General features: G+C 42.3%; 1 protein-coding gene across 10 annotated transcripts in view; it reads right to left on the minus strand.

Annotated features, from left to right (window-relative positions):
- Positions 1 to 19,009, minus strand: part of robo1 (roundabout, axon guidance receptor, homolog 1 (Drosophila)) — a 302,907-nt gene that overhangs the window by 167,212 nt on the left and 116,686 nt on the right. For 5 of the 10 annotated variants that reach the window (XM_074640508.1, XM_074640504.1, XM_074640512.1 and 2 more), the window contains exon 1: positions 8,365 to 8,596. The exons of 4 other annotated variants lie outside the window; for them this stretch is intronic. In XM_074640508.1, coding sequence (XP_074496609.1) covers positions 8,365 to 8,581 — 217 coding nt within the window. In that variant the 5' untranslated portion in view covers positions 8,582 to 8,596. Of the gene's footprint in view, positions 1 to 3,763; positions 4,762 to 8,364; positions 8,597 to 19,009 lie in introns of those variants that run through there. One more of the 10 variants, XM_074640511.1, reaches the window with a different exon arrangement.

The following is a 19,009-nucleotide window of genomic DNA, read 5'->3' on the forward strand; positions in this document are numbered from 1 at the left end:
TTAAGAGCTGATAATCAGGGAATTGAGACATATGTTAAACTGTTCTTTTTTTTTTTTCTTTTTGTATAGTTCTGGTTGAGCTTATGCTTCAATTGATGTTGATGGCCTTAGTCTGTAATTACATCATATTTATATGAAAATAACAAAGCTTTAGTTTTTGTTTGCACTAATGACTGTAGAAGACTTATTCTTTCAATTAAGATTTGACAATGAAGAAGTGTTTATGTTCTTTATGTTAGCCATACTTTTGTTAAAGCAAACATTTGTTAACTTATTTTGCCAAATAAATGAAAAGCATGTTGAAATCAGAACATGACCTCCTCGCTGTAACATAAATGTACCGAACCGAACCCAAAACCGTGACCCCAAAACTGTGATATGAACCCAACCGTGGATTTTGTGAACCGTTCCACCCCAAGTCAATACCGATATAATTCCGATATCAGAGCTGTTTTTCCAAGAAATTTGCAGTGTATTGCAATTTTGCATTAAATCTAAATGTATTTCAAAGCAATTTATTTAAGTAGGCTTCACATATAAACAAGTGTAGCAGAGCAAATTGCTATGGCAACTCCTTTAATGTTTTGAATTTCAAAGAGGATTGCAATGGCAAACTATGACATATTTATGTGGATCAGAACGTGGAAGGGTAACCTCAGTCCAATATCCGATAGAGTGAATTATGTCAGTAATAGGACCTGATGCTGATATTGGATCGGACCGGTCCCATCTCTAATATTCAGATTTCACAACGAGACTGCTCCTTGAGTGGGACTTGGACACAATAACAAACAAACCGGATCAATTGAAAGGTAAGGAAAAATGTTTTATTTCTCTGTAGGGTCCTTTCCATAATGTTGTCAGACACTTAGAATAACAATCTGAGCCTGTCAGTGGCAACAACAAGCACTTTACGTTACATTAACGCTGCTCACTTGCCCTCGCAGCTCGTTTCGTGGCTGTCGGTTACAGAGTTATCCCTCAATACTGGATCAATTTCAAAAGTTGTTATTCCCATTAGTCACTTATAGACAGAAAAACATGGGGAAATAGGGTCCAGGTTGAAAGATACCTAAATGACCCTTTAAACTCATGAGAACAACATGATTTGGGGGTTATTTGGAATACCAGAACACTATTTCACATAACAGATCAAATGTGGGTAAGTGCTGGCGATCTTGAAGGGAAGAGCCTGGCTCTAATGAGTATGTTTTCAGGCCATGTGTCTTAAAAGAGACAGGAGACAGAGACGGGTCTCACCTGTGGTCTCTGGTCATTAATTGGCCCAGAGTCCCGCTGTGTCCTGTCATATCATCCTGATGTAGGAGGTGGAAGGGCTCCGCAATTTATCAGCACTTACGAGTCAATTTGTCAGATCTCAACGGCTAGGAGCTGCCGGGGCTGGGCCTGATTACCAGGGCACCACTCCCACAGCCCATATTTGTATCAGCACTCACTTACACAAAGTCATATGCTTGGATATAACCACCCAAATAGTTTACAGCAACATGGATGTACAATTTAAAAAAAAAAGAAGCCTTGAAATTGTACCCTGCCTGTTAATATATCATTCAAACAGTCCTTATCTCCTGAAAGTAATCCGGAGTGTCATTTTGAGTGTGAGAAGCGCAGCCACCTCTTGGCCTCATCTGAATGGTACCTCTGAGGTGAGTATAAGGTCTGACGAGCACTTGGAGGAGAGATAACAGCCATTTAGTGTACAGCAGGAGGACAGATCACCTGATAACAGGGCCAGACATGATAGATGGAGGTATCAATTTACAACCTTCACACAGAGCAAAGCGGCAATAAGCAAGACAACACAAGTTTGACAAGGACAAAGGTCATCTCATCGCTCTGCCTCTATTTCACACATACGAGTAGTTAAAAATACTTTTTACAACCAGTCCAGCGATGTGAAAGTAATCTTATGATCCACAGAGATGTTTCTCAACATCATTAAGAGTTTGCTTAAGAGATTTGATACCTTCCCTACACTCGAAGAAGCCGTTAACCCTCCAATTAGCAGCAAATATGAAATCTTTTCCCGGCGAGTGGTGCGTAATCCAATTTTCCCGACACTAACGTCTAATCCACAACCAATCCTTTGAGTATCTGCTGTCCAGTCCGTCTCTATTAGCAGGCCCTATATTCTCACGCCTCTCCCCAGAAAAACCTCCCCAGACATCCTCACAGCGAGGCGTAATTGGACACCCCGCCCGGTGTCTGACTGTCTTTCTCACAGGACGGGACCATTAGCAGCACAGCCCCGGTGCTCAGGATCCGGCCCAGGGTGTAGCTAGCAGATGGAGCCGCCACCACCTATGGCTCCAAACGCTCACCTCTGACCCTTCTTCCTGTTTAGGTGCTACAGCGTTTCCTCGGTGTCACCGGCTTTTTCCACCATCACTGCACCTCTGCCTCTCCACAGGAAACAAAGAGCCAATTCAGGAAAGCAATCAGGAAGCACGAATAACGTTTAAACACAGATGATGGAATTCTGCCAAGACGGAGACTCAAAAACTGGACAAACACAGCCATCAGACACAGAATGAAGCAGTTTGAGCATGATTGAGATCCCTGACATTTATACAGAAAGACTCCACTTTCAGGGCCAATAAACAAACTAAGAGTTTGAACAGGTAAGCCCTAATGGCTTTTCAGGTTTAAACTTGAAAATGATGACGCTACTGCTTCGGTAATTAGGTGAATTGGAGCTACGATAAACGGTAGTTCAGCCTCAACGTCACTGCTTTTACTCTGGTACAGTAGCTTTGTTGAGAGAACTTTCCTTTGTGTAAAATGCCCCACTTTGCTGCCATTCAGGGTGCACTTCTCCTAATGTCTTATAATTGGGTGGCAGGCATTTGCTTCCTCATAATTCAGAAGCAACTGACCTGGAAACCCCCTGCTATCATGGTCCGGGAGCTCCAGAAAGACATCCCATGTGATGGGCGAGGAGGAATAATGTGTAAGATAATAAGGGACAATACAAGCGGCATCGGAGGACAAAGACAACCGAAACCACACAAATGGCATGAAGCTGAACAGTCAAATGAAAAATAAGATGTTTTAAAAAAAAAACACACACAAACAAAATGATGCACTCAGCAATAATACCAGTCACGCACGGGCAGAATGGTGACATACATGGAAACATGGTCTCCATGGGGGCTGCTGCTGTCTGTATGAGCGATGATAGCTGCTCTCTCCACTGATCCCACATGGCTACAGCACTTTATTCACTATGTGTGACTTTATGTGTGCTCAGCTCTTAAAAGTTAGACCAGCCCTTTACCCCGAGAGCTTTTGGTCGAAATGTCATTGTCATGTATCAGAATTGCCTTCCTCATTTCAAAGCATGAGACTGAAACAACACACCAGAAATGAGCCTCTTATAAACACCAGGCCGTGGCCTAAAACCACTCAAGTCCAAAGTTCACAAAGTGTTTTCTTATGGTTGGGAAAGTTGATTTCACCATTTTCCCTGGAGCAACTATTTTTCACTGGGGAAGCATACATTTTTTTAGTAATAGATGCTGATACTTAATTGAAACATTTTAGATGAAACTGTTCTGGTCTGCATGTACTCTATTCAAATGTAATCATCTAATAATAATAAGGCCTGCAGCTTCACAAATAATTCAATAAATAAGGGATGAATTGGGATTTTTTTCAACTTTTACCTTTTTTTCAAAATTCAACTTGTAAACTCCAAAATAAAAGGATATTATATCTAGCAAAATAATGATCACCGTCTTACCTGAGCACACATGGAGAATTCCTAACAGAAATACAAATCCAATAGAAGTTGGAGACATCATTCAACGTCTCTCTTATGAGAAATGTTCTTGTGTATTCCAAATTATTCAAAAAGCAACGTAGGCATCCGCTCCTTCATGTCAAACTGCAAAAACTCAGAATGTTACAATCCAGAGCTTCAAAATGTAACACCCAGATTTCAGTTTGTGAGTCACAAAAAGCAAAAACAAATATCACACAACAGTCCAGGAGGAGCAGTTCATCAGCTTTGGCTTCTTGCTGTGGATGAGAAGATTGAAAAGATGGAGGAAAAATGATATAAAAACAGCTCCAAACAGATCTCAACACATGAATGCTGTGAATGTGTTGAGACTAGAAGATGTGATCTCTATCCTCTCTGTGAGTTCATCCCGCTGCTGTAGTGCGCTCACACAGATCTCATTCAAACCAGTTAGTTCCTTTGTGCGGAAAAAAAAGAGGACAAAATAATAAATCCACTGTGAGTGAAAGTGAAGTGAAAAGTGAGTGAAAAGACGCGCAGTAGTCCCGCAGAAAGCCTCGGATCCTCTGCTGCAGTCACATTATTTCAGTCCACTTTTCAATCCTGTCACTTGAGATCGGAAACTTTGCTTAGTTCGTTAGTCCTGCTGTCCTCTCCTCATCCAGACACAAGATCAGGGCAACTTTTCCATCACTTTCCGCCCTGGTTCCTCCTCCTCCGCTGCTGCTGCTGCTGCTAACTCCGCCGCTCAGATCCTGGTGCGCGTTCAGAGACCCGAACCTCACGCGAGAGGGGGGACATCGGGATTCATATTGAGCATTTCATTCAAGGAAAGCTTCGTCTATTTGGTATGCGCCTTTTCTTCCTGCTCCCCCCTCCAGAGAGCCGACGAACAGAAGAAAGTTAACCTCTTCCCGCCTGGATCCCTGTGAGCAGAGCAGCGCAGCGCAGCGCAGCGCAGCGCGGGCACACAGCGCGCACTGTGCACGCAGACGGGCTGCTGGGCTGGTTCGCTTTAACTGGGTCCACTAAGAACAGGAACTATTCCGACATGTTGGGTTTAGTCTTTCTGCGGTTCAGGACTAACAACTAATGAAGCAGCCCAGTCCAGTGCTAGTCCTAAAGGGACTTCACAGGGTCTTTATAGAATGCTTCTCTAACATACTTTAGGGATTTGTTTTGTCTCCTGTGGTTTCATGGTCCATTCATATTTCAATATTACAAACTGCATTAGCTATTTTTGATTCTTCTGAAATTTATTACAGGATAAAAAATTGTCATCACACATGATATTTTGTTTATAGGTGTACCATTTCCATTCAATTACTTTTATTTTGTGTATGTGTAAAACCTCATGTGTCTAGCCTACATGCAGGCCTATAGTATCTGTGTTAGACTGATAACTTGATTCAGAATGTTTCAGATAAAATAATATATTATGATGTAAATCAAAAAAATACATTAATAAATAAAAAAAAAATCTATGTGGTGATCCATGCTCCTAATTTAATATTTCCCACAATGCAATGTGATAAACTTGGGACTCAGCCATATACAAATGTGTCTCATTTTTTTATTTATTTATTTTGCGGTTCAGCCTTCAGTGAGCTGAGTTTCTCTGTGTGATCACTTTAGCCTCCAGCCTCTGAGTCAGAGCAAGCTTAGACAGACACTTCATTTTTTACATTTGGTAAGAATCATTTAGAACCGTGCAAGTTATGTTGCATTAAAATATCTCAAATGTGGGGGAAACATGAATGACTAATAAAAGAACAGCTGAAAGACTTCAACATTTCCACAGCAGCTCAGCTCAGAGCTTCTCTGTGGCTCAGCTGAACATTAGTTACCAAACAGCGCCCTCCAGTGAAGGTTGCCGGAACTGATCTTAGGAGACTTGTTTTCACCAGAAAAGAGTCCATATGGTGGCATTGTCAGCCTGGTGACACATTAGTCATCAAAACCAGGGCTTTTCAAAGTGTGTTGTGTTTCAAATACTTCTCAGAAAAACACAGCCACATTTAATGACGCTCTTGTCCCAGAAATAAACAGAGTATAAATAACCCTCGTAAGCAGATCTGTTTCAACAGGACCAGACAACTTTGTACAACAAAAAAACACAAATGCAAGCAATCATTGACATTCAGGAGCAAGTTCTTCTTGTACAAATGAAAAGATGAACATCAATGATCACATGAATAGTTAGAAAAATGATGCTGTTTATCTACAGTCAGTAGATTCAGCCCCCTGCTGTTGGCTCTAAATGGATCTCAGCTATACGTGAACTGAACACTGACAAACACTGACACCGACTGTCTGTCTACAATAATATCAGCACTACAGTACTTACAGTTACTGCTACTTTGTATATGTCTATACAGCTTTACATTACGTTTTCAACTGCACCCTTTAGAAAACTGCAAATGTTGCATTCCAACTGCACCTTAGTTATTCCTTTGTACATTTTTATTTCTGTATTTATTTCTTGTGTATAGAGCCAATACAACACAGTAACGTGCAATATGTTACTGCTTTTATAGGTAAAGCAAATATATATTTTCTATTGATAATATATATACATATACTGTGTGTATATATATATACACACAGTATATGTATATATATATATATATATATATATATATATATGTATATTTTTTCTTCTTCTTTATTTTTATTACTAAATATGTGTATGCACCATAAGGTTTGCTTTATATTGCATTATTGCATTATATAACAGTTGTACACCCTCCATTCCCACTTGGTCCTCAGTGTCCTGTTTTTGCAGAAAGCTTTTACAGCCCTGGATCTATAAAGTGGCTGTTCAGCTGAATACCATCAATTGAAGAATAAAAATGTCCTCTAGCCGCCAGCAGCAGGGAACTGTAACATAGAAGCAATTATCAGCAAAAGTGCTCACTTTAGACCCGTCAGGATGGGAGGGTGTCTGGGAGGGCTGATTGCTACAAGAGGACGTGAGCATTTTGAACTTTTGATGCAACACAGCAAAGAAAAAAAAAAACTGTCACACAAAGCCAACACTGTTATCACGGGTCACAAACAGTGCTCTAATCTCTCTTTTTCTCACATTACCTGCAAATAATAGAATGAGAGGAGGGGGATGTGCAACATGATGTCAGCAAATTGTTATTTTACTATTACTGTAATTTTTGATTTCAAATAATCTCATGCCCTTAAAAGTATGCATATACTTACAGACCTCATTGATAACATTTTATGTAAACTAGGGCTGTCGATCAATGAAAATATCTATTTGCGATTAATCGCATGATTGTCCATAGTTAATCACAAATTAATTGCACATTTTTTAACCGTTCAAAATGTACCTGAAAGGGAGATTTGTCAATTATTTAATATTTTTATCAATATGGCAGTGGGCAAATATGCTGCTTTATGTAAGTGCATGTATATATTTATTATTGAAAATCAATCAAAAACACAAAACAATGACAAATATTGTCCAGAAACCCTCACAGGTACTGCATTTAGCATAAACAGCATGCAGCTCAAATCATAACATGGCAAACTGCAGCCCAACAGGCAACAACAGCTGTCAGTGTGTCAGCGTGCTGACTTGACTATGACTTGCCCCAAACTGCATGTGATTATCATAAAGTGGGCATGTCTGTAAAGGGGAGACTTGCGGGTACCCATAGAACCCATTTACATTCACATATCTGGAGGTCAGAGGTCAAGGGACCCCTTTAAATATGACCACGCCAGTTTCGCCTCGCCAAAATGTAGCGCAAGTTTGGAGCGTTATTTAGCCTCTTTCGCAACAAGCTAGTATGATGGTTGATACCAGTGGGCTCCTTAGAGGTTCTAGTTTCATATAATGCCAGTATTCATTCTAGCTTTACAACTGACGTTTGGTTACCACTTCTGACAAGGCTTGTGAGCCAATAGTAAAACATCATTGTGTATCACGTGGTATCTCTGGGTCGTCAGTTAGTGTGGAAAAAAACAACGGATGAATGGCTGGGATTGACGGTAAGTGCCTGGCAAAGACTTGTTGTGAAGTAAATGCAATGGAACGGGGGAGGGACATCTAGTGGCTGAATGTTATCAATGTTATCAATAGCACCTTTAATCCACTTTGCCCATGGCTTCACCACTATTGACATATTTTCATAGTATAATGTTGCATCAAACCCTTTTGTATTCAGGTGTGGTTCCACCCTTCTTCTTCTATGGTTGTCAAAGAAAGAAAGAAAAAGAAAAAAAATCCCACAGTAAGCACAAGTTATGACGCTGGAGCTCTGTGAACAGGGAGGCTCTCTGTCCTCTCTCCTTTCCCTCCCTCTACTTTGCAACCTTGATCAGACCAGCAGAGGCTGGAAATATGACATACTGTCAGGGCTGTGATGGCAGCAGAGACAGCAGAGAGCTTTTAACACCAACAGACAAATCGTTTTCACACAAAACAACTTACAAGAATATACAAGAATGTATAAAATCTCCCCATCCTGGACTGCAGAGCGCTCTGAGGCCATTAAAGAGAACCAAAACAACTTTGAATGACGCCAAAGATTTGATGACTCATTATTCTTTGAAAGACAGTTATGTAATATTTTTGTACTTACTTTGAAAGACCTGGTTGCATTTGTGTGGTTTGACGTGGGAGTGCCTCAAAGTCTGGTGGTTTTGGTGAAGTCCAAAATTATTAGGCAGTCTTTTGCACCAGTGAGACTTCTGCAACCCGGCGAGGCGACGGCCCCCATGTGGACCCTTGTGGTCTTTAGGAACTCCTAGCATGACCAGCATGGAGAACAGCACCACCAGCAAGCACACGATCTGCATGGTGATGTGCGTGGACAACACGCAGCCAGTAGATGTGCATGTAACTATCATAAAAACACACCGTTCTTGCTGGTTCAGTGGCTGCAGACCGGTGACAAATAATTAAATCCAATCCAAAGATCCTCTTGAAAATTCTCAAAAACAGCAGCAAACCACAAACATCGCCTCATTTCCCACCAAGAGTCCTTCATGCTGCTACCCTTGAGATCTGCCAAACACATAAACCCCTGCAGTCTTGGCCGCTCTCCTAAATCCAGTGACAATGTTTCCCCCCAAGAGTATGATGGGATCTTAATGAGGGCAACTCTGTATACAATGTGCATGGTGAAGTTCACTCCCCTCTCCATCTCGCCACGCCATTGCTCAATGGAGAGAGCGTCTCTCATCTTCCCGGCCCTTTTTTATCTTCAGTAATTCTCCTTTTAATATTCAAAAGGAGTTTGTGGACGTTCCGTCTTTTCTTATGATGTTTCTATGCATGCAGCAGGACGGGGGATCCTGTAGGCTACATGCTGAGTCCCTTTTCACATGTGTTGGACTTCTCACAAAACCTAGGCCCCCTCAGCATAGAGGTGATGGGGTGACACACAGGCGGGGTGAGGCGAAGGCGCCCTTTTCTCTGACTAAGACTATTAAATGGCTTTCATTCCCATCTCACCAGCGCACCAAACAAGATGGCATAAAACAAAACTTCTCTTCCCAGAAAAGATACTCCCTGTTGAGAGGCAAACAAAACACTCTTTCCCAACAGACAGAACACTTTTCCATCCTCAGAAAAAAGTGTTTTTGGGGGTTTTCACACTCAAATATGTCAGGAAGTAAACAGAAACTTGTCGGAGTTGCAGTTAGAGTCACCTTGGACAGAATGTGGCAGTCAGTATGTTTGAGCTCCCTTCACAGACTCTTTAGTTGGATGGTTCATACTTCACTTGCCTCACACTACACTACACTACACTACACTACGGCCTTTTATCATCCCTGTCCTGTCCTTGAGGGAGCCATTCTTTCATGTATTCATTGTGCTACTTTTCTTTTTTTATAAGACAGCAATTCAAATGTGTAGTCTTTGTGAGTTGGCGACGGGCAGCAACGTCTCCAAGGTGTTCTGAACAGATAAAACAGGAATAACATAAGGCAGAAGGAGCGTGTTTGATTGAGCTCCTTTCGCATTTTCCAAGACAATCAGTAAATAGCTGCAGGGTAATGTTGTCCTGCCTCAGGTGTTTGGGCTGTGATTCATTTTACAGTTGCACAAGTGGCCCATCACAAATCAGAAACAGTGTCTATAATGACTGAGTGAACCAGTCAGGAGGTGCAAGGTCCTCTGACAAGAAAGGGCAAGACTCCCAGGGCTGTTTTATGCTCACACACAAACTTGAAGCTGGGTGGAATAGGTGAGAAAACTGGGTGAAGCACTGGCTGACCGATGGCATCAATTTCCATCAGCTCTGTCCTCTTCTGCTCACCAACCTCAACAATGGAGGACCACAGGCTTAAAATAGAGCAACGTAAACATATGGAATTGCATTTACTCAACTGAGCCAACATTTATCCAATCTCTTGCAACATCTGGAAATCTCTTTATTTTTAAAACTTCCTGTAAGAAGTTGCATGATTGATAAGTGTGGTCGCTGGAATCTGCAGGATATATCATGTTAAATGAAGACTGCTTAATCATGCAGTGGAGAACTTTCTCTACTGTCATGGCACTCTTGAGAATTAAATGATCTCCAGGTGGCATGCCAGATTGTCAACATGGGGACCGACTCAAAGGAAGGAGAGGGAGATAAGCGATGGGAGGGAGGAGAGATGACCTGAAGTCCTGAGGAAGCACTTTATCACGTTTTCTCTACTGAAAAATCACCCTAGAGGGCATTCCTTCATGTTTTCTTTACTGGAAGGGCACCCTAGAGGGCACTTCATCACGTTTTCTCTACTGGAAGGGCACTCTAGAGGGCCCTTCATCATGTTTTCTCCACTAAAAAGTCACCCTACAGGGCACTTCATCACATTTTTTCTCCACTGGAAGGGCGCCCTTGAGGGCCCTTCATCATGTTTTCTCTACTAGAAGGGCACTCAAGAGGGCCCTTCATCATGTTTTCTCTACTGGAAGGGCACTCTAGAGGGCCCTTCATCATTTTTTTCTCCACTGGAAGGGCACTCAAGAGGGTCCTTCATCATGTTTTCTCTACTGGAAGGGCACTCAAGAGGGCCCTTCATAATTTTTTTCTCCACTGGAAGGGTACCCTTGAGGGCCCTTCATCATGTTTTCTCTACTGGAAGGGCACTCTAGAGGGCCCTTCATAATTTTCTTCTCCACCGGAAGGGTACCCTTGAGGGCCCTTCATCATGTTTTCTCCACTGGAAGGGCACTCTAGAGGGCCCTTCATCATGTTTTCTCCACTGGAAGGGTACCCTAGAAGGCATTCATCACATTTTCTCCACTGGAAGGGTACCCTTGAGGGCCCTTCATCATGTTTTCTCTACTGGAAGGGCACTCTATAGGGCACTTCATCATATTTTCTCCACTGGAAGGGTACCCTTGAGGGCCCTTCATCATGTTTTCTCCACTGCAAGGGCACGCTAGAGGGCTCTCTATCATGTTTTATCAACCATAGGGGCATCGAAGAGTGCACATTTGCTGTGCTTTGTTCACCAGTAGTTGCTGAGGGAGTTGTGAAGCTCCAGGAGCACAAACCATGCCACAGCTAATTGTACAGGCCCCTGCCATCATGAGAAATGTTTGACTAGAAATGACTTTGTGTCGTGTTTCTAACTGCAACCCAGCCAAACATTTTGATTTATCTCCATTTTGAAAAACTAACATGGCTTGTGATTAAAAGTAACATAGATTAATTGATATGGGCTAAAGTGTAATGCACACATCAGCAGTATTTGAACATTTGTCTTAAATAGGGCCAACATACTGAGTTGAATTCAAATCACAGCTGGCCAGTCAGACTAAAACCAACCATATTTAGACTTTGACAGATATCAGCAGAGACTGAAAGTGAAGCACTAAGTGCAGTCTTGTCATATTTCTGGAACATCTATGACAGAAACCTCAGTGATTGTCAGGCCGTTTCGCCTTGCCTGTCCACTGTGGACAACTCTGTGGCCCCTCAGCTCCACACAAAAGCCCAAGAATGTATAATTCTGGGCACCATCCCAGAATAAATACAGTCAGATGAGCCTCAGAAACAAGCCAAAAAAGTCTTTAAAATCTGGAAAAGGCTGAAAATGTCTCTTGTCACTGTTATATTGAGAGTTTGCCAGAGTGTAGAGAAAGGGACAGGCGATACACAAAGCAAGTGAGACTCAAAGCAGAGTGTAACAAAACATAAACAGAAGAGTGAGGACATTCTTCTTCTCACTATAGCCTCTCTGTGCAGCTTTCAGACATGATACAAAAAAGACATGGGTCCAGTGAAAGAAGATGACGGAGAACTAAACAAATCTGTTTCTGTTCAGGGAATGTCCCCATGCATGACGCTGCTGCTGCAAGAAATGTGAGGCAAAGGGGGGGGGGGGGGGGGGGCAGACACTGAGGAGAAAGAAAGAGGGGAAAGAGGGGGAGCTTCACAGGATGCCGCGACGAGGTTTGGAGCACAAAGCAGGATGAGGCGATAAACAGGCTGTTGCTTTTCCGCTTGCCTGCGCACACTGAATCCCTCTTTCCCTGAGTCTTTTAATGGGCCTCACATTAGCATCTGTTTAGCGTCAGCCTCGACATGGCCTGTGGAGGCTGATTAAAATAACCCAGCTATCACATAACATCCTGGCAGCAACATCAAAATATAGTCAGATGTTGGGAATATTTGCAGCAACAGACGTTCGGGAAGTTAGAGCGAATGTTCTGCACTTCTGTTGTCACAAAGATGTTTATTAGTTGCTTCTGTTCAAACTCTCCTCCTGTGAGATATTATGCTCCATATGGAAAGATATGAAGTTTATCATGTTAGTGACAAGTATTTAACATTAAGATTACAGTATCCAATTTGTGCATTTCTATGCGTGACTGCAGTAGCATAACAGGAAGATACAATCTGACAATGACTAGAATATCAAAGTGTCTCTGACTGTCCTTGAATTGCTCTTCTTTTCATGAAACACAGGCAGCTTGTTGTGTGACCTGCGCCTCACTCCTTCCCACATAGAAACGCATTGTGGCAGAAACGAGCAGCATTGCGTTTCATGCTTAATTGGCTTAATTGGTTTAGAGACAGAGGAGCTTTAATGAGTGACAGTGGGGCTCAGGGTAACTGAGCCAAGAGATCCCTTTGTTCTTATCACTGCTGGACCTCAGCCAATCACATGGCAGCGAGATACAAGACGAGATCCAGACCAGCAGCAGAGCAACAATCTGACCATTATTTAAGTGGAAAATAAACAGCCATTTCCAGGTCAAATCTCCTCATTATTGGTGAGTCATACATTGTAAGTGCATTCTACATGTGAGCTTTAGCTGTAAAAGTTTACCTTTCCTCTGTAGGCTATATATATTTGACAGCACTGACAGTGACACTTGACTTGAAACAACTCAATTAGAGCTCAGCACACATTCAGCACATCGTCACCACTGTGAAACTATACAACTGACTGCTTGACGTGGCAAACTAGTAAAAATGGTCAGATGTCAGATTCCAGACAGGAATAACTGAAGAATGTGATCATCGATGATTTTCACAAATTGCTGGAGTGTGTGTGTTCAGATCAATTGCTCAGTTTGACACATTCAGCCAATTCCCTTTTCATCAAAAATACATTTTGTATTTTGAGATTACAGCATTTGTGTCCCAAATTCTTGACATAAACATTTGCAGTTGTCGAGAGGTTTCACTCAAAACCACAAAGTCAACCTCATGGTGGCGCTAGAGTAAAAGTCCATTGGCTTCATCCTCTGGGGACCATGAACGTCTTTAAAAAACTTTCGTGGCCATCCGTGCAATAAATGTGGAGATATTTCAATCCGGACCAAAGTGGTGGACGGACTGACAGACTGACATTTCCATCCCTGGAGTCACACAGCTACTGTGGCTAAAAAGTCCGTCAGGGCCTAGCTCAAAATACCTTCAGCAGTTTTTGTGGGCTAGATAAACATTCCTAATTCAAACTATAATAACACTTTGGTTTTCTACATGTTTTCTTTCATATTATTGAAAAGAAATCAATAAAAGAAGTAAAAACACAAATTGCTCTTCCAATATTCTAGACAAACCTCAGCTGCAAACCCAAACTGCCATGTAGCTGAGAATTGATGGGACATTAATATTTTTTTTCTCAAAGTTATTTCTTCCAGAAACTTTCCAGAACTGTACTTAGAATATCATTGTGCAGTAGTTGCGGTTTCAGTGGGCCCTTGGAGCCAACATCAGTGACTGATCTCTCTCCGAAGACCCTGACCAGTGAAAAATGCAAAGACACTGCTCATGCTAAAAGCATTCCCCGTCTCTCAAATGAAAAGCCTATTCTTCCCGTCTTCCCCTGGTGCGATCAGCTGCCAAAACAAACTGCCGCTGTGATGAATGTAATAAATATGATCGATGGGATATCTGGCGCTGCTGACCTCACACCATGCGCCAGAGTCCAGGGAGCAGGTGCTGCCCAGATTTACAACCCCCTCCACCCCCATCTCATGACCACATCTTCACAGCCCCCTACAGCTCACACTGAGTCTCAGAGAAACAGGCTTCATATTGGCTGCGGCTGAACATTATGTACAACATGACTATGCACGACTCATATCAGCACCAATAAAACCAACAATGATTTTACAGGTCATCAAGCCGTCAGTCATGGCTGACAGTTATTAGAGAAATTGGTGCTGGGAGGAGCGCACAGGGCTGCAAGCACTCCTTACGCGTGTGCTCATAAAGATGGCTAATTACTCTGAAGGAAACGTCAGCTCTGGAAATGAACATAAAACTAGGTGAGGTATTTTACCAAATAATAAAGACGTTGCTGTGGCTGGATCATTTAAAAAAGCTCTAATGTACAAGGGATGTACAGTAGCTTTAAAAGTACTGTATGTTACCAGAAACTCCAGCAAATAAAAGTTTGTTCCAGTTTGAATGTTGCTTATAACATAGTAGATCATTACATGGATGTGTGCAACAACATATAAATGATCTGCATCAACAGTACACTGTTTTTTAAATGAGTGAAATGCAATTGAAGTGATTTACCTCTCAGAGTGGCAGAGTGCAGCCCAGTTTCTAATGATACTTTGACAACTCAACAGACCTGACTCACTACTGTAAAAAAAATACCTGCTTGGCTGATGAAGTTGTGGCTAAAATTCAACAGTGGCTTGGATTTTATGAAGCACGCCTTATATGAGCTCTCCAGTATGTCCAAACAGCTGTGCAGCTACAGCTGTTATACAGCTAACATTATATAGAAGTCTTAGTTGGTGTTGTCCAAGAACAAAATGACTGTTACTCCTCGCTGTATATTACAGAGTGGTTGCAATTACTCTTGGCTGCTAAACTAATACAATATTGTACATACTGGTTTGCTGTCTTGATCTGAAAGGGTATACAGTGCTACAGGAATGAGTCCTAAAACCCAGAAATGAGTTAGCATTTTAGCACTTCCGGTTCCCTCGTCTGGAAGTCTATGTTTTTGAATGCGTTTTTAGTTAGATGCCTGAAATAAGGTCTGTTGTTAACACAAGCTTAAAAGATTTTAATGTTTTGCTCTATGAAATAAAATATGTCAGTAATTGAATTTGAAGCCTAAATGTGTCTGGCGCTCGCCAACTAGTGGCTAAATGAGACTACTAAATGTCATCACACCGACTTGTCCGCCTTTACAGCCTCGTCGTGTATACTCGCGCTGAACCAAACGTGTAAGTATCATAAACATGTGTTTGTCACAGAGCTTATTTTCTGCAATACTCCAAAACCCAAAGGAGAAATCCCATTGGGTTTTTGTCGAGGGAACCCAGGGCGATGCTAACTTCCTGGTTGGCCAACAAAACTGTGTCAACCCCGGAGCACTCTATTGGCCGTAAGCATATTAAAGGTGCTAAATTCAAGATTGGGAACATTTCTATTTCATCCTAAGGCTGAGCCGGCAGCTCGCAGCTAACGATGCTAACAGTGAAAAGCAACAGCAACAGTGCAGACAGTGTTTACCTGGGGTTGAACTAGAGGGTGGGTGCTTCGCTTCTGCATTGGCGTTATCAGCTGTAACCGCCCTATGAGAGCAGTGCAGCTTGGCGGCCATGAGCCACAGGAGCACTCACATGCATTAAAAGGTAAGTGCGGCCGGCCCGACTATGTCAACGAATCACGGAGAAGCCAGGATTACAACACACACGCAGAGGGAGAGTGACTTCATTCTCTGCTCAGGTAGACATTACTCCTCTATATCTTTACATAGCAAATAGTTGTTTACTGCTATATTAATGCTCTGGATATCGTATACTAGAGCACCTTTAAAAAAAACAAAAACTGGATACCGCAATCTAAGATGGTGCCTCTCTCACTCAAATAAAAGTTGCTCACTGCGCCACAAACCGAACTGCAAATGTTTATTTCTGAAATATGTTACCAGCAGCATACTGTAGGTGCCAGACTCTGGTGTCCTACGTGAAAGATTTATGTCTCATCTTTTCTTTCTCCACTTTGAATTGTCTGAATTGCATCGTAATGTACAGGAGTGATGGAAAACAAAGAGGTCACAGATTACATTGCCATGTATGTGAACGTTTTGATTTAATTTAACTCAATGTCTTAACAGCTATTTGAACAACCAACTCCAAGTCAGAGGAGCCACAGCATTCCCTCCTCTCCTCTTTGACTAAACGTGACCCATTTACATCCTAAGAAAACACTTACTATCCTTTCACTGAGGAATTAAATGTGTTTGACGGGGCAGGAGCAGCTGATTATTAGCACTTAGCAAAACCCTATCCAATCTTCTTCCAAATTATCACGAGGACACTAGAAACGTGAATCTGAATATTCTAATTTAATTCTCACCTCATAGTCTTTGTGCTTTCGACCCCTGCGCACTCGTGCTAACTCCCATCTCAAATCTCGCTCCCACTCCAATGCCTCTTGACCACATTACTCCACTCTCTATCCTGACAAGAATGGTTAATAGACCCATTTACTAGGACGGTGCTAAACTAAGCTGTGTGGATCAGGGAGATGAAAAGAGATTGGATGGGGAGTAAAAAAAAAAATAAAAAACCCTCAACTGGCCTCAGCAGCACAGGGGCTGCAGGGAAACTGCGTGTACATTAGTGCATGGTTAGAACTAATTATATCTCAAGTGAATCGCTCCTCCAGGCGTGGCCAGGGATCTGTCTCTTTTGTTGCACTGGTAGGAAGATAATAGCTATGTGAGAGTGCTAGCTAGCTGAGCATGTAGCACTCTTTTTGCTTCCTGATTACCATGGTACTAAGACTGATGAACATCAGTGAGTGTCATGGAGACGTGCCACACTGATGCTGTGGTGACTCTTGGGTAATATATGTGGGGGTGACACTGTCAAGGAAATTGGATTTCAGGGTGGGGACTCAAGGACAGTGCAACAGCCTAGTGATGAGAAGGATGAATAACGTGTAGAGCTCTCCATCTCTCTCATGGTAGAGCTGTCAGTGCCATGCATCCAGACACAGACCACTCCACTCCGGCATCAATAAGGGGAAACAGGCACCTGGTCTCCACCTACTAAGGCCCTGTTCAGACCTGGCATTGACATGCATCCTGAGGGATCCAATCACAAGTGGACAGCTCTAAGTACATCTGTTCACACCTGGCATTAGAATGCGTCTTCAGTGACCACTTGTGATCCGATCTGACTTCCCCGCTGTATATGCAACTAAACACGTAGTAAACACACTGCTAAAACAGCAGATGCAGTTGTGACGTAATATTACATGAATGTCAGGAGTAATATCCTACATATTCGTGAAGTCGGGTACATTTTATTAACACCAAATATAAGGTTATTGTACTGGCACCGCTGTATTTGCCTGGCAACAGCAGGGCGCAGAGCTTCAGAGAGCCAGGGATGAGAGAGAGTGAGAGGGCATCCACTCTGTGCAAAGCACTGGAACAAACACACCAACTGTATGATAATAATGCTTTGCGTGCCTAGTCTGATAGTCTGTAGATGTGTAGCCTATAGATAATATATATTTCAATAAAATACAGTTGTACCGACAGGATACAGTAGAGCACAGAAGCCGTCTCCGTGCCGCGAGGCAGACCAGCGCTCGCGTCCGCCTGTCTATTCACCTGAGGAGTGCAGTGACCCCGTGGATTCAAGCAGGACGTCAGTTGAGTAGGCGGTCCTTCAGTATGGCCCAGGACAAATTCACTACAAACTACTAAAAGAATGTGGTCATATGTGGCCCAGACCACCTCGGAATGTGGTGTGAGCGATCGGATCTGAATGCGTCCTCAATGCGTCTTGAGTGCGTTCACACCTGCACTTAGAGCTGTCCACTTGTGATCGGATCACTCAGGATAGATGTTAATGCCAGGTCTGAACAGGGCCGAAGACTCAACAATATGAGGACAGCAACATCTCTGTTCTCAAGCTACACGTTGTTCACACAAAGGTTGAACGCTGATGTTGTTTCTCACTTTAGTGTTGAATCTGATGAGCAACAATTGGTGGTGATGTTCTGCTCAAAACAGTTAGCGTCACCTGACTTAAATCAAATTATCTTGGCTGTGCACGTGCAATGTGAACAAGAAAGCAGTATTTGATGAGCAGTGATTTATTTATTCTTCTTCAAAACAATGGAAGTGCTGTGAGCAACGACTTGTAGCAACCTGTCCTGCTGATTTTAGTTCCTATTAAACTAGCTATGAATACAAAAATAAGGAGACAGCATTAGTAAAAAGGGTTTAGCTCTATTTTTCTTTTGCTTTCACAAAAGACTTGAAAAAGTATTTCTTCCAGCAATGGCTGATTGTAATCACAGCTGTGACCTTTCACTTCTTACTAACACTCACAGTTGGCTCTGTATATTGAATTTTGAGGTATGTTGGATGGCACATTCTTACTGAAGTATAAATAAGGCTTAAGGCTATTATATACGTCAGTGAGAATGTGCCATGTGACAAAGTGTCAGCTGACAGAACTGTGTCACACAACACTCTGAATTCATAGTTCAGAGATGGTCTGTGTTCTTACTATGTAGCAGCCGGAGGTCAAGCTCAGCCGAGGCTTGTTTATATTCTTTGAGGGAAATGTCAGCATGCTTCAATGTTGGCCATTTTGAAAACAAGTACAATTTTATGTTCAACCTTGTTTACAGGAAGAAGAAAGACCCCCCATCTTTATATAACTTTAATAGAACTAGGGAGATGTGTGGGGGGGAAATACCTCAACATGCATGCTAACTGGTTTGTTGGTTAATTCTAATCACAGAATAATCCTACATTCAAGCACAGCTGAAC

This window comes from Sebastes fasciatus, chromosome 7 (genome assembly GCF_043250625.1).
Source record: "Sebastes fasciatus isolate fSebFas1 chromosome 7, fSebFas1.pri, whole genome shotgun sequence".
In the NCBI taxonomy this organism is placed as follows: domain Eukaryota; kingdom Metazoa; phylum Chordata; class Actinopteri; order Perciformes; family Sebastidae; genus Sebastes; species Sebastes fasciatus.